Source organism: Cannabis sativa, chromosome 9 (genome assembly GCF_029168945.1).
Source record: "Cannabis sativa cultivar Pink pepper isolate KNU-18-1 chromosome 9, ASM2916894v1, whole genome shotgun sequence".
Lineage (NCBI taxonomy): Eukaryota > Viridiplantae > Streptophyta > Magnoliopsida > Rosales > Cannabaceae > Cannabis > Cannabis sativa.
Window position 1 is genome coordinate 57,299,336 of NC_083609.1, and position 23,155 is coordinate 57,322,490.

General features: G+C 33.3%; 1 protein-coding gene across 1 annotated transcript; it reads left to right on the plus strand.

The window, feature by feature from the left end:
• Positions 1–5,209: 5,209 nt before the first annotated feature.
• LOC115721800 (THO complex subunit 2) lies at positions 5,210–23,070 on the plus strand. Its single transcript, XM_030650878.2, has 33 exons — positions 5,210–5,561; positions 5,670–5,795; positions 6,740–6,781; positions 7,153–7,212; positions 7,328–7,390; positions 7,954–8,034; positions 8,190–8,261; positions 8,350–8,397; positions 8,502–8,570; positions 8,670–8,803; positions 10,000–10,075; positions 10,433–10,626; positions 10,924–11,004; positions 11,178–11,388; positions 11,500–11,742; positions 11,833–11,913; positions 12,018–12,137; positions 12,355–12,414; positions 13,372–13,499; positions 15,776–15,872; positions 15,958–16,086; positions 16,611–16,714; positions 17,102–17,282; positions 17,579–17,757; positions 17,994–18,600; positions 18,692–18,796; positions 19,260–19,415; positions 19,518–19,598; positions 19,699–19,783; positions 19,881–20,146; positions 20,575–21,732; positions 22,189–22,502; positions 22,633–23,070. The coding sequence occupies exons 1-33, from the start codon at positions 5,427–5,429 to the stop codon at positions 22,700–22,702; spliced, it is 5,556 nt and encodes a 1,851-aa protein (XP_030506738.2). The 5' UTR covers positions 5,210–5,426; the 3' UTR covers positions 22,703–23,070.
• Positions 23,071–23,155: the final 85 nt, after the last annotated feature.

Here is a 23,155-nt window from a genome sequence, read left to right on the forward strand (position 1 = left end):
ATATGGCTTTGTTGAATAGTTGATCTATATATCATATCTTTTTATCATAATTGATTACAGGATTAATCTTAAAATTTAGTTAGTCATACAAAAATAATATTTTTGAGTTCTTATTTAGAAAAAATATATATAATAATTTTTAAAATTAATAAAATAAAATATGTAATTTTAAAATAATTTTGTTTGGCAACAAAAAAATTGGGTTGCATCTAATATTGTTGTATCAGCGAAAAACATGTTTGATCAGTATAAATATGCTCAAGGTAGAAAAGGTCTTTCTTTGTCTCCTTTGAATGAAGGGGGCGACATTATGAGCATTAGAATGCACCTATGTTACATAAGATTAAAGTTAATGTTGATGGGACTTTGTTTGATCAGGAGGGTCGATTTGGTGTGGGTTGCGTAGCTCGGGATCGTCATGGTAATATGCTATAAGCTTTCACTAAAGGGAAGATTGGCCGTATTCAACATGAAATTGCGGAAATAATAGACATCAAAGAAGCTTTAAGTTGGATTGTATATCATCCATGAGACCATGTTATTTTGGAAACAGATAGCTTCGTCTGTGTCCAAGCTATCTAAAGTAATTTTTCTATGATTTCTCAGTTTGGTTTACTTGTTCAAGATGTCCGTAATTTGCTTTTAGTTTTCTCATATATTGAGTTGTGTTTTGTTAAACGATCTGCAAACAAGAGTTTCTTGCCAAGCAATGAGCCAACTTAGCACAGACTCTTGCCAAGTTGGTTGTGCTAAGTTGGCTCATTGCTTGGCAAGAGACTCTTGCTTCTCTACAAGCTGTGTGCTTCAATTGGAGGATTGTTCCGCTGAAGTACGTTCTATTGTTTTGAACAAAATTCTTAATTAATAAAGCTTTCGATTTTTAGTAAAAAAAAAGAATTTTATTTTTGCAATTGGGCTAAGTGGGCCTTACGCACAAACTTAGCACCCAATACCCAAGTCGAGCATAGTTTTGGCCCTTTTGGGTACCCCTTGCTTGGTACTAGGGGGTGAAAGGTTCGAACCTACTAATAACTTGCATGTATGCATATAGGACGGTTGTTCTCTATTATTGTAGTGGTAATAATCCCTCAAAGGTGGTGATATGATTTTGTCCCTCTTCATTGTAAAGAAAGTTCCATACTCTTTTTTTAGTGGACTAGGTTAGGTTAGAAATTGTATATAGCTAGATTTGAGAATTACTAGTATATTATGTGTTTTAATCATGTCCACTTCATATTATTTTACAGCCCCAAGATTCTATCTTTTCTTTGTAAAGAATGCTTGGAATTCAGTTGTAATCCAATTAGAACATCATCAATAAAATTATTCATTCATGTTATGTTATGCTATTGGTGTCCATTGATTTTGGTTGTTATAAATACAAATAATTGATTCTACAAATATGAAAACTTAACACTATTATTGAGCAGCTTTGTGGAAACAGAAAAACGTGAGCTGAATCTAATACTAATTATATCTCATAATCACAATCTCTTAATATGAATATAGTTACAAATGGAGATCATTATCTCTTAAATACTTTGTTGTGTATATATATTATTACAAATTTCAAACACGTGTATTTAATGATCATAATATTCATGAGAAAATCATGTTTCACGTTTTCATTAATTGTTGGTTGAGTCTTTTGACTAAATTTGGACAAACATGGAATCAAAAAGGGAAAACGTTTGCATATTTGTAATTGAAGGCTTGGCCAACCCACATACACATATTTAAATATATTCACTTAATTTCTATTATCTATTCTATATAAAGTGTGCCTATATAACTGAAATTCTTGGTTTATGAGAAATTCATGGTGATTTTTAATTTTAATTTAATAAAATAATAAAATATAATTTATATATAATAAAATAATAATAAAATAAATCCCATTAATATTTAAATTGATATTTGAACTGATATTAAATATTCAACAATCACAACCCATTTAAAAAGAAAACAACCGGAGATTTGATACGGAGAGGAGATTTAATAAAATTATCATGATATATATATTATAGTTATTTAATGAGTAATTAGTGTGTTGAAATTGTCAAACGGATATTTAGAATTGTTTATAATTGAATTGTTTCTTTGTCAAAATTAATATTAAGTATATTTATATGTTTATAGGTTTATCTATTTTCTCTTAGATCAATCATGCTCATATAGCAAAAAAATCATACTCATATAGATATGTTATTTTCATTTTGTAATTTAGATCTTCTTAGTCATTATTTAGTTCATTTAACCTTTTCCGATTATGGTAACTGAAGTTTTGTTTCTTTTAGCTACTGTCTTACAAAGATTTGTATTACATGTGTTATTTATTTTTGACTATGAGGAGGTGGATTTCTTTATTGGGAAACATATAGCGTGACAAATTATTATTCATATATTGAATAATTATTTTTTATTAGTGGGATTCATATATATAACTGTGAATTCTTTATTCAAATAATTATTTTTTATTTTTACGTGATTATTTATTGTTCATATATCTAGAACCCTATTTGATTAGAGTTAAGATTATAAGATTAATTAATTTGTGATTTCTTCCTAGCTATACACATAATAATAATCTCACCTAATAAATAATAATATTTTTTTTTAATTTTATTTAATTGTATCACTTTCAAATAACATAGAAAAAAACTAGCATAAAGTTTAGTATACGTGCCTCGCACGTAAATTTTTGCTAGTAAATTAAAAGTATATAAAGTAGAGATGCACATTTCTCTCATGGAATTAACTTTGTAGAGACCCACCCTTAATAGGGCAGAGATTTTTCGTCTAAATGAGGAACGAAGATGACACTTCCTGCTTTGACGGGAACCCGTTTAATATTTTATTTTAAAAAAATTTACATAATTAACCAAAATTTTTAAAAAAATTACAAAAATACATGAACACGGAAATTTTTTTATTTTTACTCTTTGAGTTTTTTTATTTACAAAAATACCTCTTCAGTGAAAATAATGTATTGTTTTTTTGTTGTTTTATAGTTTATTAATAGTTGTATTATAATTGTCATGAGATTTTTTTGTTTGTTTTATAATTGATTTATAGTTGTCGTGGAATTGATTTATAATTGTCGTGGGATTGATTTTACGTTATTTTTTATTTTATACTTTTTGCTGAACAAAATGTATTTTTGTAATTTTAAAACTTTACAAGAATATTTTTATAATTCAAAATTTTAAGCTGTAAAATTGTAAAAAAAAATATAAAAAAGATACTTTTGAAAATTCTCCTTCATTTTATATTTCTAATAACATTTTATAATTTATATTTATGTTTTTATTTTTTAGTATATTTTTTTTATAAATTTTAATTTATGTTTTAGATAATAATTAGTTTATTAAATAATAATTAATGTGTAATATTTTAATTTTTTATATAGTTTAACATTTTTATATGTTTGAATTTTTATTATAAACTTTATTTTTTTATTAAAGAATTCTTCGCTCCGTGCCCGCCTCTATTAGGGGATTTTACGCCCCATCCCTGATGGAGAATAAACAGTGATGTGAATTAATGGTGCTTTAACTAAATTGTAACTGGAATTAGAATAATTAATGGGAGAAATGAATCGAATTAAAATAGAAAATAATCGGAAACAATATTTTATTATTGTTTACTAAACTGTGTGGAAAGAAAATCAGATCATCATGTTATTTTGTTTACATAACTAGGAAAGATAATCGGAACAGTTTAATTTGACAAAATTACCATTATTAGAACGCATTATTATTTTTTGTTTATAGATTTTTAAAGGGCATATTTATCTTTTTTATTTTTAATAAATAAACTTAAAATTAAAATAAACTAAATTAGGAAAGAGAAAGATATTCCTTATAAAAATGGGGGAGAGTCTCTAGAAATAAATACCATACCATTAATTTCAATTCCCTTTAAGTAAACATACCATAAAATCCGATGAAGAGAGAAGAGCACTCCCTGCCAATTCCTCGCCCAGTGTGCATCCTTAACATAAAGTCTCCTTCATTCTCTTTTATTATTTCACATTCACATAGTTGGTTGGATGGTGTCCAATGCCACTTTATTTTTTGTTATTGAAAAGGAGAGATGGGGAACTACGAGTGTGGAATGTATTATTCAATGAAGTACAATTAAAAATAATTTACAACTCAATAACAAAATACAAAAACTTAGAAATTGATTGAATAGATATGTTACACCACCAATACTATTTGTTGCTATCTAAAATTTGCATAAAGTTACTAAGAATAGTGATGCATTGTTCCTTTCTTTGAATCCAAGCTTTTCCAATGACTAGTCATATTCTCTGATGGAAAAAACAACACTCGGACTTAAGAAAAGGGGTAAGTTGAAAAATGCCTATTTTATTAATCAATTGACCAAATTTGCCTCTAATTTTATATTTATTTGAAACATACCTCTTTTTATATGTATTGTACCCAAAATACCCTGACATAAGAGAGTCACATGGAGAGTATCTTGAAGTGACAGGGGCAAAATTGGTACAATGTTTAAAAAAAGAGGTAAAAATGATAGACTTTAAAAAAGAGGGTAAAAATAAAAGATGACAATATAAAAAAGGGTATAGAGTGTAATTTCCTATTAAGAATAAAAAAAGAAATAAATGTATGAGAAATATTTGGGCCTAGGTGGACTTCTTGTAATTTAAGTGGGCCTAAATATTTGGACTCTTAACATACTACTACAAATAGAATGTGAAAATTGAGAAGAAGACAAATAACATAAGTTACAACTCAAAGTAACAAAAGATAGAAGAAAATGGGAATTTATACAATAGATTTTTTTTTTTTTTTTACATTTTTACAGATTCTATTTTTTTTTTTTTATAGGTTTTCATTCTTTTTTTCTTCAGAAAATATTGTAGCTAAACAACGAAAAAATAACTGTATTTTTGTAAAGAAAAAAGATTCGTAAAAATGTAAAAAAAAAGTAAATCCATAGTAGGGTAAAAAGTTTGTCATTTTTGTATATTTATGAAATAATCGAAAAATAGTGACACTTGTAGAAATCTCAAATTATTGTCTTCCTCTATCAGCCCACGAAACTGCCCGGGTTCTTTGGGCTTTTTTCCTTTTTCCCGAAGAAAAGAATCTAGCTCGAACAAATGGGCCTAAGAATTATTTTGGGGGCCCATAAAAGCCCATCCAAAATAGGAAACGAAGGAACAGACACCGTCCTCGTCCCCAAACCCCTAAAGCAAAGCCAGCAGCAAAAGCTTCGAACAAAAATAATAATAATAATAATTTTAAAAAAATTAATCTGAAACCCTAAAATTGATCAGAAATCTCTCGTCCTCAACCCATGAAATCCCCTCCGACAACGACCTTAATCCATCATTCTTGTTCATAGGGCTTCATATTAAGCTCTGTTACTTTCTCACTTTCTCTTCCTCAACAATGTCTCTCCCACCTGTACAGTGTCTGTACGTTACAGAAGACTGTCTCCGTGAATGGAAGGCTGGGAACCCTAATTTTAAGCTCAATGATCCCGTTCCTATGCTCCGCTTTCTTTACGAGCTCTGCTCTAGCATGGTATGTTTTTTCCTTTTTTAATTTCTTATGATGTATTGGATAATTGAATTTGTATTTATGAATCTGTTGTACTTGAAGTTTTTTGCTTAATTCTCATTTGATTGATAGGCTCGTGGAGAGTTGCCGCTTCAGAAGTGTAAAGTGGCATTGGATTGTGTTGTGTTCACGGATAAGGTTACAGACGAAGAGATTGGCTCCAGTCTTGCAGATATAGTAACCCAAATGGCTCAAGATGTGAGCTTTCTATGTTTTTGCTATTATTACTTATTGCCTTTTAATTTGTAGTTGAATTTTTCAATATTAAATGTTGATATTGAGTACAAGTAAGTTGGGACTGTATGTAATTTGAATTTTGGAGTTATGTAGTTTGAGTTATTAGGGAACAGAAATTCTGGATTAGAGACTAATACAGCTAATTGTTAATTCAATTTAACTAAGATAAAGTGAGCACAAACAGATAGATCACTTGATCTAAGCAAAATCATGAAAAATTGAATATTTCATGTCACAATCTTTTTCCATAGTAGAATAGTACAACACAGTGATGACATATAAAAAGTGTGGATATGTTTGAGTAAGAAATAAGTCTTCATTATTAGGATGACAAGCATGCTGGCACTTTTAATGGTTGTTCAAGTTTGTGTACAGATATAAGTAGTACACACTTTTATGAATTGAAATGTGTTGCCCGGTTCCTTGCTATTTTTCTAATGAAGTGTATATATATATATTTATATGGATTGTTTTACATGTATACTTTAAGTGGAAGTAAGACGTATTCTTGGTTTCTAGGGAAGCAACTAGGATCGTGTTGAAAAACTAGAAATTAAAAATAAAACAAAATGGTCGCTTAGAAGAAGTGGCTTCAGAGAGCTCCCACTATGATAACTTTGATTGCCCCTGATTTTTATTTTTCCAAATTTGCCTACCTTGGCAGCATTGTGCTGGAAGTGATAAAATTATCATGTTTTAATCCTCATAAAAGTTAAAACTGAAACTTAGTTGGTATTACAAGAAGTAAGAATGTATTTATGTTTTTTGAAATACCTGTTTGTGTGAATTTTTGCTGTTATATTGGACATGTGTGTGTAATGTCATTTATTTGAATTTGAAATTGCCTTTCTAACTATTTTTTACTTGAACATCTTAATTTAAAGTATAAATTTGTACTTTTGCAGCTTACAATGCCTGGAGAATATCGTGCTCGTCTAACAAAGCTGGTTAGTATTGAGTTAATTAATACTACTAATGTTCCATGTACTCGTACTCTATTATTTAATAATAATGTTATTATCCTTTTTCCTTTGTGTGGTGGTGGTGGGAAGTTACAGTCCATCAATCACTTAACTATGCTTGAAAGTATGGATGATAGTCTTCAACAAGTCACCATTTCCATTTGTTATTTGTTTATTTTTTCAGTTTATGTTAATCATCCTCTGCTGATATATTTTTCTTCTGATCATTTTTATTAAATTTGTGCGATTATTAAAATAGACTAGGTGATGCTTTCTTGCTTGACCCTGGATTTTATTTTCTTCTATGCTGTTTTCTTTTACTATGTTTGTGTGTTTTATGTGTCCCTTCTTTTCAGGCAAAATGGCTGGTTGACTCTGGGTTAGTTCCATTGAGGCTTCTCCATGAGCGCTGTGAGGTGACTTTTAATTGTCATTTAAATTTTTTCATTGGTGATGGATTTTTGATTGTTGCTTTTGTAGCACTTTTTGAGAGTTTCTTTTACTGATAAATATAATGCTTTGCTAATGTAGGAAGAGTTTCTTTGGGAGGCTGAAATGATTAAGATTAAGGCTCAAGAGCTGAAAAGTAAAGAGGTAGGCAAATGTTAGTCAAATATTTTGGCAACCTTACATAACAAGCAACCCAAAGTACTTTCAATAAGATTGGTTTGTTTTTATTATATATTTATGTATGTATGCACACATATTTTATTTATATTCTGTATCAACTACCAGAGGGGAAAACAAGAAAATCTATTATTTATTTCCATGTAAAGTAAATTCAGATTGTGTGTACCTTGTGGTACCAGTGTTATATTGTTCCAATGATGTGATCAATCTCCAGTACATTTAATTCATTTACCTTAATCTAATTGAACCCTTGATCACCATAGGGAATTTATTTGAATCAGTTTGTGTGTGTGTCAGTGAGTGCAGTGGGGTTTTAATCCTTGTAAATGTATCTTGTAGAAAGATTAAATAAAAAGGCATTTTGTTTTAACCAAATGTTGGACTTGTATAACTGCTTGATTCTCCACAATAATAGAATATCCATATAATTACTCAAATGAGATTAGTTTCAATTTATGATCTCATTTGCTAGAACTTTTTTTTCATATGCGATATGCCTTTGATGTATCTGTATTGCTTACTTTCAGGTTAGAGTAAACACTCGTCTTCTTTATCAACAAACTAAATTTAATCTTCTTCGAGAAGAGAGTGAAGGCTATGCCAAGCTGGTAAGCTCATAACAAAAGCTCTTAGTTTGGAAGTTTGTACAGTGTAACCTTGCAGTCCAATGATGTTAGACAGTTGTAAATGCTATTTTTTTTAATTAATTTTAATGTAATTTGAGTCTTCTTATATTGACTTGGGTTTCATTTTCTTAATATAGGTTACCCTTCTCTGTGGAAACACAGAATCTTCATCATGTAGTGTATCAGGAGCAACTATTGGCATAATTAAGGTTTTACTTTTTGGTTGAACTTTATTTAGTTTACTTCTCATTTCTTTATGTTCGGATCTGATTACCGTATTTACAATTATTCCTGCAGTCGTTAATTGGTCATTTTGACCTGGATCCAAATCGTGTTTTTGACATTGTAAGTTGTTGAGTTCTCACGGTTTCAATTACTTTTTTCTGTTTCTAGAAGTGGTTGATGATCCATTGTAATACCTCTTTTGATAAATTTTTATTTTGACTTAGGTATTAGAGTGTTTTGAACTTCAGCCCGATAATAGTGACTTTTTGGATCTAATTCCGTTATTTCCCAAGGTAAGCGATCTTCGTATGTATATATTATGAATGCCTGTTTGACACTCATTGAGTGAATTAGTTATTATGTTTAGTTATGGGCTTGATTGTGTTTTTCAGTCTCATGCTGCACAAATTCTCGGTTTTAAGTTCCAATATTATCAGCGTATGGAAGTAAACGGTCCTGTTCCATTTGGACTCTATAAGCTTACAGCCTCGCTGGTGAAGGAAGATTTTATTGATCTGGACAGCATGTGAGTTATTTTTTTTTTCTCCGTTTAGCTCCAAAACAAATGGGCTTTTCTATCCTAGTTATTTTTGTTTTATGATTGGTTGATTTACGATGAAGTGGGAGATTTGGCGTATCGACTCATTTTTTAGAAAGTACATCATATTTATATTGTATAGACTTGATTTCAAATGTAATTTACTTTGAAAATTTCAATTGATTGATATGCTTTCACTTATTTGGTTAATGTTAAATTTTGAATAAGAATTTAAATCAGTTCATAAAATTGAATTCGTATTAAAAAAACATGATTGATAATTGCATAATGAAGATCATAAAATTCATGAAATTACTATTTCTAAGCTATAACACCACAAACTAAATTCATCAAAAGTTCAAAATCGAGAGTAGAACATAAAGTCTAAAACATGGAGGTAGATTTTAACATTAAAAGATTTATAAGTGCTCATTTCATGATCATTATATCACTTGAAAGACTTTCTATAAATGGAAGCTGGAGAAAGTCGAAATCATTATATCACTTGAGATGAATTGTAGTACAACACTTAATGGGAGCCGCAAAAGTGTTAAATACAATATAAAATGAAACCTAAATATGCTTATTATGCAAACAAAAAGCCTAAAAGACCTCAACAATGTTCGTCTTAGGCCTCTCACGACTCAGAGGCGTAAGCCTTAACTAAACCTGCTGAGGCTTAGCTTCAGTTTGAGTGCCTCACCTTGAGGCGTAAGCCGCAACAGCTTTTCAAAACCATGTGTGGGACCAAATATAAGAATCACAGCCGTAAGAATGTCATTGGCAGGTTATCTTGCCTGTTGTAAGGGTTTATGTTGGGAGGCTATTTTGCAAAATTGCCTTTGGAAGTTCTAATAGACTTCTTTTTCATTTCATTCTATTTTGTATTTCATGTTCTTTTTTTTTCTCAAACAATGTATTTCCTGTTCTTAATTGATAGATGTTGCTGTGCTTTATTACCCAAAATGAATTATGTCTTGTAAAGATTGTCAGCTGCTACCCTTTCCATTTTTTTATGCAAGTCTAGTGGAAAATGTGATGATTTTTCCTCTCCTTGATGATCCTATTGATACATATGTTTTTAATACTGATAAAGTATGTTTGTAATTTGCTGTCATGAGATTTTGGACTAGCTCCAGATTTTGCTGGCGACTGTTTCATGAAACATTATTATGTTGTTGCAGATATGCGCATCTACTTCCCCAGGATGACGAGGCATTTGAGCATTATAATGTTTTCTCTTCTAAGAGACTTGATGAGGTATTTACCATGTTTGGATTTCATGGTACTATCTTGTTTCTTTCCTGTATGATCTCACGATTCATACGTGTTGTTGTACTGGTAAACTCTTTAAATGGATATTAGTTTTTGGGGCAGCGTGTAGTAAGTTTTGTTTGTTGGTGCTTTTTTCAGTGCTTGTAGCTAGGCATGCTGGTGCCGAGTTCCCTTTTGTTTTTTGCGGTTATATATGCAAATGTACATTATATAACTGTGTATATAAAGTTTGGTTTACTTTCTATAGCTGTTTCCTTATTTGACAAGTGGCCTACAACCATTAATCCTTATGATTGGCTGTTTCTTTTTAAACTGACCTTGACCTTATCTTAACTCGTGCAGGCTAAAAAGATCGGTAAAATAAACCTTGCTGCTACCGGTAAAGATCTAATGGATGATGAGAAACAAGGAGATGTGACAATAGATCTGTTTACAGCCTTAGCATTAGAAACTGAGGCAGTTGCTGAGAGGGTTGAGGAACTTGAAAATAATCAAACGTTGGGCTTGCTTAGTGGTTTCCTTTCTGTGGATGACTGGTAAGTTCATGGTAATTGCCGCTGGATGATTCCTACTGTAGTTTGTGTGATAATATTTAACGCATGTGCTTTGGGGGTGTGCACTTTGTACAAATAAATCTCACAAATTGAATGTGTCATTGTTTAGAGTGTGTTATTTTATCAATTTTCCCTCTCTGTCTCTCTCTGTTGATTTTTACTTCAACATCTGTAGGAATACTGGAGTGACCTAATAATCTTTGCTCTTGTTTTTTCTTAATACAGTAGTTGTATCTGTTTTCTCTATTTAAAATTGTGTTTGTAATATTCTTTTATCAGGTATCATGCAAATGTACTCTTTGGTCGTCTCTCACATTTGAATCCCGTGGAGCATATACAAATCTGTAACAGCTTGTTTAGGTAAATGAAAGGCATGCTCCTTTTTCTTGTTTTTCTTTTCTGCCTCTTTCCCTCTCCATCTAGTGCTCAATGTGAAGCGGAAATTTGCCATAATCAAGCTTAATTTTCTATTCCCCTAGGTACTACATCTAACTTTGGTTTCAATAATTCTATTATTTTATTTATTTTTTCAGGCTCATTGAAAGGTCCATTTCTTCGGTATACAAGACTGTTCATCAGGCACATCTTCAATCCATTGGATCTTCATCTGGAGCTAGTCTTGATGCAGTGGATACGGTAACTTCATCAGTGCGTGGTTCATTCATAGATCTTCCTAAAGAATTCTTCCAGATGCTCGTCTCTGCTGGACCTTATCTTTACCGTGATACAATACTATTGCAGAAGGTGTGTGTACATTACGTTTATATATTCTGAATCGTATTTTGTTTTTGAGCATTCTTTTTCATAAACAAAAGGTGAATTTTTTTTTATTCTTATATTCTTCTATTAATGTAGGTATGCCGGGTGTTGAGGGGATACTACTTGTCTGCACTTGAGCTTGTAGATAGCAGTGAGGCAGTTGGGAATCCTGAATCAGTTAATGGTGTGAATCGAGATCCTCGTTTGCATCTGAAGGAAGCAAGGTTGAGGATAGAAGAAGCCTTAGGAACATGTTTACTTCCTTCTCTACAATTAATACCAGCAAATCCTGCAGTTGGACAGGAGATCTGGGAAGTTATGAGTCTTCTTCCATATGAGGTTGGCTTTCCACAACAGTATTTGAATCTTTCATTTGAGAATTTATTTGGCATCGTAGACACTCTTGCTAGATGAATCCTATCTGCTTAGGTGCGTTATCGCTTGTATGGTGAATGGGAAAAGGAAGATGAGCGGATGCCTATGCTTCTAGCTGCCAGACAAATAGCCAAGGTATGATCCTGGTTATATCACTTGTGATGTTTGTAGAAAGTAGCAATTTTAATTGCAATGCTTGTTGCATGGAAAGCATGTTTATTTTTTAGTATTTTATACAGTTGGACACTAGAAGGATCTTGAAACGGCTTGCCAAGGAGAACTTAAAGCAGCTAGGTCGGATGGTTGCAAAGTTAGCTCATGCCAATCCAATGACTGTATTACGGACCATTGTTCATCAGGTAATATTTTGTTCTACTGCAATTTTTCTTCCTTTCTAATAATATACCTTAACAGAACTTGAACCCTGAGCCACTCAGCACACTCTCCACTACCCAACAACATGGGCTATCTATAGGGGCTGTTCTACTGCAATTATTGTATTTGGCTGCTGGCTGCTGATTATGATTTTAACTGTGCATAGAAATAATGCATTTATATTTCTACAATATTTTGCAGATTGAGGCATACAGAGATATGATTGCTCCTGTTGTAGATGCATTTAAGTATTTGACCCAGGTGTGTTTTTTTTTACCATTCTGGAGAAATTTTTATGCGTGTTTTGATCCATTGTTGTTATCCTTTACAGAGATCATATTTTTTTGTTTGAGGCAAAGCTGATCAAAAAGCTCGCAAGCCTTTTGGGTTCTTTTTTTTTTTTCTTCCATTTGGTTTAATACTTTAATTGCATTTGTGATTTTCTAAGTGTGTGTTATATTTTGTTTATGTCCTAATAGTTTTAGGACTTTAAGTTAACTAAAATGTTAAATGAGTTATGAATTATGACGCCCAAAGTAATATAAACTGTGCATGAGCTCTAAAATAGAACCTTCTTCGAGCCACTGTATCAAGCCTGTCTATTGTATAACAGCTTATTTCTTCTTTCAACCACTATATCAGCTGTGTATATTTTATAGCCCTTCTCCTGTCTCGTATACCACATTATCACCTTCTACCTCAAGTATTAGCCAATGCTATTTGTTAGGATGCATGGTTTTGAACTTTTCATGACTGTAGTATGTAGTTATATCACTTATTGTTAATAAGTCTGTATATTATAGTGACGATGTTATGTAATCTTCCCCCTTCTATGATCACAAGTTATCATATTATATTATTTAAAAGCTTATTTTTATTGTTTACTCTTTCTTTGTTTTTTAAGAGTTATTTTTATTTATTTATTTATTGGTGTTTTTGGGAGTTATTTGGTTGTTAAAGTTGAGGCTTATACCGAGCCGACTACAGTAAAACGCTTCAGTTTCCAAATAAGCTTATTAAATTCTTGGTTGCCTGATCTAATGAAGTAATATTACAAGCATCTTTCTCGACTAAGTTCTATATGTGATGTCTAGTATGCTGATGACATGATTTGTTAGAGTTTTTTTTATTTTTTATTATTTTTTTTTTTCCATTTTACATATACATGGTATGTTATTTGACTTCAAATTTGACCTTATCTTCATGCTTTTCTTCCAGCTTGAGTACGACATTTTGGAATATGTTGTGATTGAACGTTTGGCACAAGGAGGGCGAGATAAGCTTAAAGATGATGGCCTAAATTTGTCAGACTGGCTTCAATCCTTGGCGTCATTTTGGGGTCACCTGTATGTATTGGATAATTCTCTCTACATTTAGTCAGCTTTATGCTATTATATGTGATTTCTTCCTTATGATAGATTTTAGGTTTTTTCTGCCTGTGGTAGAATTATAGTCTAAAATATTTTTTCTATTGATCGCTGAAAAGTAGATGCGTTCTCTGTCTTATTTTGGTGTATGTCTTTCACTGTCATCTTAAACTCATTATATAGATTCTAGATATGTCTTGGCATACTTCACTTAAGTTTCCGGGTTGCAGATTTGCCTCACCAGGGGCAGGATAGAGCTCAGGACATTCTGGACTTCAAAGATTTCTTTATATTTCTCTGGTTTACAAGGTCAGATCTGTCTTAGCATCTAGGCTTGACTGGTGCTGTCATGTGTTGAAATTCTGGAGGTTGTATAAAGAGATTCAATGCCTAACTGTCATGCTCTCTGACTGTGTTTGAATCTGTTGGTGGTTATTGTGGATGCAGTGTTGGAATTTACTATTGATCATTTCTTTCTTTTTCAAGCCGTAAAAGAGATTTAGAGGTGTGAGAAAGACGCTAATTTACACTTTTAACTCAGATTCTTGAGATGGAAGCTGGTCTGGTTTGATGAAATCAGAGGTGAAATATATTAGAGGTCCTTGAATCTTTTTATAGAACTCAAAAAGGTCCATATCTGTTGTGAACGAGGTTCCAGCTTTTGAGAAAGCGGTAAAAATTTGTCATACATTTGTAAAGAATAAAAGTTGGATACTTGTAATGAAAAATGTTGTGAGAAGCAAGCATATAATTTTCGGTGGGCTATTGCTTATATAACGTGGATTTTGTGAATTATTCAAGATATGGAGTTGTTGAATAATGGGTATCATGCAATTAGAAGTTTGTAGGATGGCTCATAATACTTAGTTCTCACCAGAGTTGACTTGCCTTGTTGAGCATCTCTGCAACTTGATGCTTTGTGTAGATTATGAATTGAAGGTCCTTGACACTGTGGAGCTTAGGATTAAGTGAGGTTTGAAGTTTGAAGAACTTTTTCCTGTGTTTCACAGAAATGTCAAAAGATTTATTCTAGTTGGTGCCTTTTCTGTTTGTGTTCTTCCTTAGCTCGTCCTCTACATGTAACTTTGACGAGTTCCAGGACATGTTTATGGTTCAGTCTACGTTTATGTATCATGTATTCATAGATTGACCCATAAAAAAGAGGCTTCTTCATAGACAGATGCTTCTCTTAAAAATGAGGGACCGCTCATTTGATTTTCTATCTTCACGAGATATATTTTCATTTGAGCTCAGTTTATGGGTTGTCCAAGAGATTATGGTTCTTTCATGCTTGTACAGTCCATGGGTCCTGATGTAGTCAGTTTTGATACTAGAAGGTACAGTCCAGGATAGGTGGATGCCCTACACCTCAATTGTCGGAGGCACAAAAGGGTATTGATGTGAAACTTATTCTCACAACAGAAGCTTATGGCTGCATTGCTTTTACGTGCTTCGTCTTCCTAAGTTGTCAAGGTTTCTAGGGCTTTTCTATGGGAGGTTTTGTTGTTGGACAATTGCAATTGATTGTACTTTTAGTGTTACATTTATGTTTCCAGTTTTTTTTTTTTTGTTAGTTATGTTTTGTATTTTACTAGGAAAAAGTCCTTCACCATGTACAAGTATTGTAAAATCTATTCCAAAAGTGAAGATTATGGCTGATACTGGTACTTTTCATTTTTTTTTTGAAACTATTAATGTTGTTATTTGCTTTGAAATGGTGAGTATTTGTCTCTAGATGCTTTCATCCCAGACTCTTGAAACTAAAGTTGTATGTCCTTATGTGGGTTTCATTGGCCACATTAAGTAATTGTGAGATACTTGGTAAGCATAAAGAGAAAAGAGGTTTAATTTTTAGAATATGTGCCAATATGCTGACAACATCAATGTGTACCTTGTTCCTTACTGCAATGTGATGTGCTTCATAGTTCTGTGTCCGTGAGTTGGAGGACTTTGTCATTTCAATTCCTTTCGTGTGTGTCAACAATGGTGTTTAGTGTCTCTTTGAAATACACTTGGCCTTGGACAGCTATTTATTACATTCCATTGATGCTCAAATTACAGTCATTGTTATGTTATTTCTTTTACTTTTTGTCCTTATTGATCACTGTAATAGTTGTGCCATTGGTTCATGTGTAGCTGTTAATCTCACTTTGATAAAAATGTTCCTCTTTTGTCTTATTTCGTTTTTATAGCCTTTTATTGTTATTATTACTGGTAGCTTTACACCTTCAGCATCTAACACACAATTTCATCAGGTGTAAGAAGTATCCGTCCATGGAACTGAGGGGCCTTTTCCAGTATCTTGTGAATCAGCTGAAAAAGGGGGTAGGGATTGAGCTTGTTCTTCTGCAGGTGGGTTATGTGTTAAAGGTTATTTGATTTCTGAATCATAGAGTATATTGATGCTAAATTGTTTTTTGTTTTTATTACATATCAGGAGCTTATTCAGCAGATGGCAAATGTCCAGTACACAGAGAACCTGACTGAAGAGCAGCTGGATTCCATGGCAGGGAGTGAGACTCTCCGATACCAGGCCACCTCTTTTGGTGCAACACGAAATAATAAGGTCTATTTTGTTTATTACATTGTAATGTTATTGAGCATGTCTGATTAGGCCACTAGCTAGGGAGATAAGAAAGATTGCTGCTCAAGAGCTCGTTTCTTTACTAAGCTACACATAAGAGTGGATTGAGAAATGACACCAGTGCTAAGACAGTAGTAGTCTTATAGGTGGTTACCATGTTTAGCAATTTCCTAGATCAGTTTTGATTATTTATTATTGTAATTTAATTTAGGATTTTATTTGTTTCCCATTTTTCTGTTTCTAGAATCAATTCTTTTAATTCTTCTCTCTTAGTTGTGCTCATAACTATTTCAGATTGTCTGTGTTATTTAATTGCCCTTAATTTTTTTTTACCATTTTTTTAGATAGTCGGGTCCTAGTAGTCCTGGTCCCCTATAATGTACTGTGTGGTATGTAGCTTATATAGGTTTAAAGAGTTTTGGTAGATCTTTTTGCTTAAGTAGTAAATAGTTATTTGTAATTTTTTGTGTGAAGGCATTTAAATTAACAAGTAACTATCTTGTCAGGCATTGATCAAATCCACTAACAGGCTACGAGACTCGCTACTTCCAAAGGATGAACCAAAGCTGGCAGTACCCCTTTTGTTGCTCATTGCTCAGCATCGCTCTTTGTAAGATTTATTACGTAATTTGTTAAACAAATAGAACTGGAATATTATCCTAACATTTCTCACATATTCTGATGAAACCTAAAACAGCTGAGTTAGTGGTTTCTTGAAATCATTTATTTTTCAAAGTACTGTGTTGTTAGGACTGTTTTGCATTTTTTGTTTTTTTTTGTTCTCAGTTCTTGGTACAAGTAATTTAGGTTCTAAAGTTTATTGTTTCAAATTTGACTCTGAATAATTACAGAATTATAATTTTTTTTTTTTTAAAATCTCTTCTCTCTCTCTCTCTCTTTTTTTTCTTCTTCTTCACTAGTGTTTCCTTTACGTTTAACTTTCCTACTTCTCTTTGTATTTTTATCGTTAATGTGATGATTTTATTACTTTCTGCAGGGTTGTAATAAACGCTGATGCACCTTACATTAAGATGGTTAGTGAACAGTTTGATAGATGTCACGGGACACTTCTTCAGTATGTGGAATTCCTCTCTAGCTCTGTGACGCCAGCATCAGCTTATGCTCAGCTGATCCCCACACTTGATGATCTTGTTCGTCTCTACCACCTTGATCCCGAGGTCTCTCTCTCATGCTCTCTCTCTCTCTCTCTCTCTCTCTCTCTCTCTCTCTCTCTCTCTCTCTCCCCATTACTAATCCTTAAATGTGCATAGATTAATGTTTTTTTATGTTCAACTGGCTTCTAGTACTTAAATTTCTGAAGAGATCATAGGCTTTATTTCAGTAGCCTGTTGTGAAAACTTTTCTTTTCGTGCTATTGAGAAACTAACTGTGCCTTTAATGTTTTTCAGATATCTTCTAATTATTGTTAACTACCTGAACACTTGTAATAAATGTTTGTTGCTTGGTTACATAGGTTGCTTTCTTAATATACCGGCCTGTAATGAGACTGTTCAAGATAAAGGGAAGTTCTGATCTCTTCTGGCCTTTAGACAATGACCCATCCAGTGCTGCAATCGCAAATTCAGATTCTGAACATGCCGAACACTCTGGTGATGCAGTTTTGGATCTTGGTCCTTCTCGGACGCCTTTGATGTAATACACCTGACCATTGTTTATTCATTGACTTTTTTTTTTGCCTGTAACTCAAAATAGGAAGATTTTGTAGGGTTATTGTGAGAAAGACTTTGATTTTTGTTTGGCCTTCTATTTGTGTGTTGCATCATTTATGTACAAGTATACAACTATTCATTTTCCATATCTTGGCATAAATGATATATCGTGATACTGAGTTTTGCATTCTCTTTTATCATTCATGTTATTTTATGCAGGTGGTCTGATCTTCTGAATACTGTCAAAATCATGTTGCCATCAAAAGCTTGGAATAGCCTTTCTCCTGATCTGTATACTACATTCTGGGGGCTCAATCTTTATGATCTTTATGTTCCTAGAAAGCGGTATGAATCTGAAATTTCCAAACAGCATGCAGCCCTGAAAGCTCTGGAAGAGTTTTCGGATAGTTCAAGTTCAGCAATTACCAAAAGGAAGAAAGACAAGGAAAGAATTCAAGAATCTCTAGATCGCCTGACTAGCGAGCTCCGCAAGCATGAGGATAATGTTGCCTCTGTTCGTAGGCGTCTATTTCGTGAAAAGGACAACTGGTTGAGCTCTTGTCTTGATACTCTGAAGATCAACATGGAGTTTCTTCAGCGTTGTATTTTTCCACGATGTACTTTTAGTATGCCAGATGCTGTCTATTGTGCTGTATTTGTACACACTCTTCATTCCCTCGGGACACCTTTTTTTAACACAGTCAACCACATTGATGTTCTCATATGTAAGACCTTACAGCCCATGATATGCTGCTGCACTGAATATGAAGCAGGAAGACTTGGAAGGTTTCTGTATGAGACATTGAAGCTTGCTTACCACTGGAAGGTGTGTAATATTTTTTTTTTGTTGATGAAACAGAGTTGGCTTATGAGACAGTAGTTCTTATTTTAACTTGAGATATATGTTTCTCTTTCAGAGTGATGAATCTGTATATGAGCGTGAATGTGGAAACATGCCAGGCTTTGCTGTGTACTACAGATATCCAAATAGTCAACGGGTGAATTATGGCCAGTTCATCAAGGTAGAGTTTTTGGACATTCTAGTTCTTTGAATTTTCCTTTGAGATGTTTGATTTGTTGTCTCAACTTAGTAGTTTTACTTTTGCTTTAGGTCTGTAGGATGTTTATCTTGGCAATACAGTCTTGAATGCTTACATACCTGTTTGTCCATGCGAGAATTTATTCATTTAAATGAGAGAACTCTAATCCTTGATAGTTTTGCTTAAATTCTGTCAAAATCTGAATGTTGGTGAGTGTGTGTTTCTGATATGTTCATATACTTTTTTTTTTTAAGAAAAAAATCTAAATTTTTGTACAAATATTCTTTTCAATGCAATTTTGATTTGAGTTTTGTGTAGTACTTATTTTAAGCTACAATTATTTGTAACGTGAATTTGTTATTCAATAGTTTTCTTTGTCATGTTTTGTGTGTGGAATGAAGTGAAATCCATTAGTTTAATGAGTATTGGATTGTATTGACATCAGGTACACTGGAAGTGGAGTCAAAGAATCACACGCTTGTTGATTCAGTGCTTAGAATCTTCTGAGTACATGGAAATCCGAAATTCTCTCATACTGTTGACAAAGATCTCAGGTGTTTTCCCAGTCACTCGAAAGAGTGGAATTAACCTTGAAAAACGGGTTAGTAGTGTTTTGCTCCTTTTTGTTTTTTTATTTCTATTTGATGTGAAGGTGTTGTGTGAGGTGGCTCTAATTGTGCTGGCATTACATTGTATGATGCAGGTAAGTAAGATCAAAAGTGATGAGAGAGAAGATCTCAAGGTGTTGGCAACAGGTGTTGCTGCTGCTTTAGCTGCTAGAAAGGTGTGTTTCGTTTCGATTCGTTTACTTTATTATTATTACTGCATTCTTGATTGCTTAAAAAGTAAAGGTTAGTGGCACTAAGTTCTCTTTCACTTTGCAGCCTTCATGGGTTACAGATGAAGAATTTGGCATGGGTTACCTTGAGTTAAAGCCTGCACCATCAGTTGCTGCAAAGTCAACAATTGGTAATTTTTTAGCCATAAAAAGTGCTTCTGCTATTAATTTGTCTCAAAATGAATATGTTGGAGTAAAAAACAAATGTTTCTGATTCTTCTAATTCAGTCAGAGATCAGATGATGAAAACAAGAACTGTTGATGGGAGAACAGAAAGACAAGAAAATGCTTCAAACATAAAATCTGATTCAGGAATTGTAAAGCTCAAAGGTAGCTCGTTAGTAAACGGGACAGATGCTCAGTCATCAATGCCTTTGGCTGGTTTATCATCGGGGACATCTAGATCACTTGAAAATCATAAACTAGCTGAGGATTCCACGAATAGAGACGAAATTATAGCAAAAGTCACCCCAAAGACCAGTGCGGAACCTGAGGTAACATTTTAGTTTTTTGTACTGGCATTACTTGTACTTTATTTCATAATCTAGCATTTTAGGAAACCATAAGTCTACTAGTATGAATGTATTTTATTTATGTTCAATTGTTATGTCCAGTGTTAATCAGCTGTGCTGCACCTGAATTGTTCGCAAAAGAACTAAATCAAAGAAAATGCGGGGCCTAATTTATCGCATTTGAATCTCGACATCTTTTTATAATTTTTAATAATAATTAAAATTTCAGTTTGATATCGCATTTTTGATGTGTTATATTATATATTTAAGAAAAGAATCTGTTTCTTTTTGATAACAGCATAAAATATTGGTGGAGCCTAGGAACTTGAAATCATTAATGAAGAAAGACAAAAAAAAAATGTCTACTTTCTCTGTTTCTCATGTGAACTTTTGCTTCATACTTTTGATAGGTGAGAACTCAAACAAAGCGGACTGTGCAAGCAGGATCACTTGTGAAGCCAGTGAAGCAAGATCTTACAAAAGAAGATGGTAGATCTGGAAAATCTGTTGGGAGAGCTTTAGGTTCTTCAACTAGTGACAGAGATATCACATCTCATACACTAGATGGAAGGCTGGGTGGGGCTACTAATGTTTCTTCTTCAGTCTCCGTCAATGGAAACACAGTTTCTGCTTCAACTAAAGCCTCAGTTTCATCCACAAGAGCATCGGATATTCATAGTAGTGACTTAAAGCAAGATAGTGCAGCTGCTAAGGCTTCTGATTCTAGGATCTCTGCATTAAAGGACGATGGTGTTGAAGCCTCAGATGCTCCACGACACACCTCGTCACGGCCTGTGCATTCTCCCAGGCATGATTCTTCTACTGCTTCTAAATCCAGTGATAAGCTGCAAAAGAGAACTAGTCCTGCTGAAGAAGCTGACAGGCTAAATAAAAGGCGGAAGGGGGAGAGTGAAGTGAGGGATTTTGAAGGTGATGTTAGACACCCTGATCGTGAGAGGTCTGTCGATGCTCGATTTGGGGATCCCGATAAGTTTGGAGCTGATGAACAAAGTGTTCATAGAGCCACTGATAAACTTTTAGATCGGTCAAAAGATAAGGCCAGTGAAAGGCATGACAAGGATTATAAGGAAAGATCCGAGCGATCAGATAAGTCTCGTGGAGATGATTTAGTTGAGAAACCCAGAGACAGGTCAATGGAAAGATATAGTAGGGAGCGTTCTGTTGAGAGGGGTCAAGAGAGGAACAATGATAGAAATTTTGATAGACTTTCTGAGAAAGCCAAGGAGGATAGGAGTAAAGCACGTTACAATGATACATCTGTAGAAAAGTCTCATGCTGATGACAGGTTTCACGGGCAAAACTTGCCTCCACCGCCACCCTTGCCTCCTCACATGATTCCCCAATCTCTTACTGCTGGTAGAAGAGATGAAGATGCTGATAGGAAGTTTGGAACTACAAGACACTCACAAAGGCTTTCTCCTAGACATGAAGAGAAGGAACGAAGACGATCTGAGGAATCCATGCTTTCTCAAGATGATGCAAAGCGTAGGAGGGAGGATGATTTTAGAGATAGAAAGAGGGAAGATCGAGAAGGGATATCTATGAAGGTATGTGGCAGCATTTCAATTCTCTTTTGTACAATGCTTTTGTTAGTTAGATTCCGATGAATGCATTGTTTTAGAATAAACTCATCAGGAGATTGAATTGTCTCATACAATTAGAGTTCATTTGGTATATTGTATTACACCATATTATATTATATAGTATTTTATGCAATATTTTTATGTAAAACTATGTGGTATTGACTTTTATAGGCATCTAAATATATAGTATTTTTGTATAAATTAAAATGTAACATAGTATTATATAAAAATATAATGTATAATCCAATTAAATATAATATAATACAATACAATCTAATAAGGTTACCAAACGAGCCTTTACTGTTTTCATATTGATTCTTGGGATACATTTTTCATTTATGTAGTGCACTATAATTCTTGTAATTTCTAAAAAATAGATTACTAGAAACTACTGTATTAAATTGCTGGCTGTTTGTGTAGGTGGAGGACAGGGATAGAGAAAGGGAGAGAGAAAGAGAGAAGGCAAACCTTTCGAAGGAGGAAATTGATGCAAATGCAGCTTCTAAAAGGCGGAAACTAAAAAGGGACCATCTGCAATCAGCAGAAGCTGGTGAGTATTTACCGGTTGGTCCACCACCTCCTGCTAGTGTCAATATATCACAATCATTTGATGGGAGAGATAGGGGAGATCGGAAGGGGGCTGTGATCCAGCGTGCTGGTTACTTGGAAGAACCCAGTTTAAGAGTTCATGGTAAAGAAATGGCCAGCAAGATGACTCGTCGCGACATTGACCCGTATCCTTAAAAAAGTTTTTCTCATTACATATCACAGCATATTATCATATTTATTAATCTGTTTTCATTTTAGTGAAGACACTATGTCTGAGCTTTTGCCCTAGCTGTCGTCCTTAACAATCTCTTATAGAATGTATGACCGTGAATGGGATGATGAGAAGAGGCAAAGAGCTGAGCAAAAACGAAGGCATCGAAAGTAGGGTTGGTAAAAGCTTGACCTGTGCTGCATTTTTGGTGTAATTTATATTCATCTTTTTGTGCTTCTCAATCTCATGTCATGTGTTGTAATAGATCTTTTTCTTGTAAGAAATTTTGGGTGTTATTCATCCTTAAAAAGAAGTCCATTTATTGGCTATAAATAGTATAGTTTATAGTGGTTAAAACACATGTACAGTACTGTAATTTGTTGCATCAAATTATTATAATTTATTTTCCATTCTCGGCTTTGTACATCATGGGATGAGAAGAATGTCCCCATTAAAAATGCTTCATTTAGAGATTGCAAACAAACTAGTGCTGTGCTGCCCTTAACATTGTGTTTTTATACAAGTGTACATGAATTTTGGTCTTTGCTCATGTTTTGTAATTTTCAACATTTTTCTTTTTTAACAGCTTACAAAGATTTAGTAAATAAACAAATAGTCCATCTTGAT

Coding starts and splice junctions, on each gene's coding strand:
- LOC115721800 (XM_030650878.2), top strand. CDS start 5,427: ATGTCTCTCCCACCTGTACAGTGTCTGTACGTTACAGAAGACTGTCTC. Junction 8,571..8,669: donor TAATTCCGTTATTTCCCAAG/GTAAGCGATCTT, acceptor TGTGTTTTTCAG/TCTCATGCTGCACAAATTCT. Junction 19,416..19,517: donor GAATTAACCTTGAAAAACGG/GTTAGTAGTGTT, acceptor TGTATGATGCAG/GTAAGTAAGATCAAAAGTGA.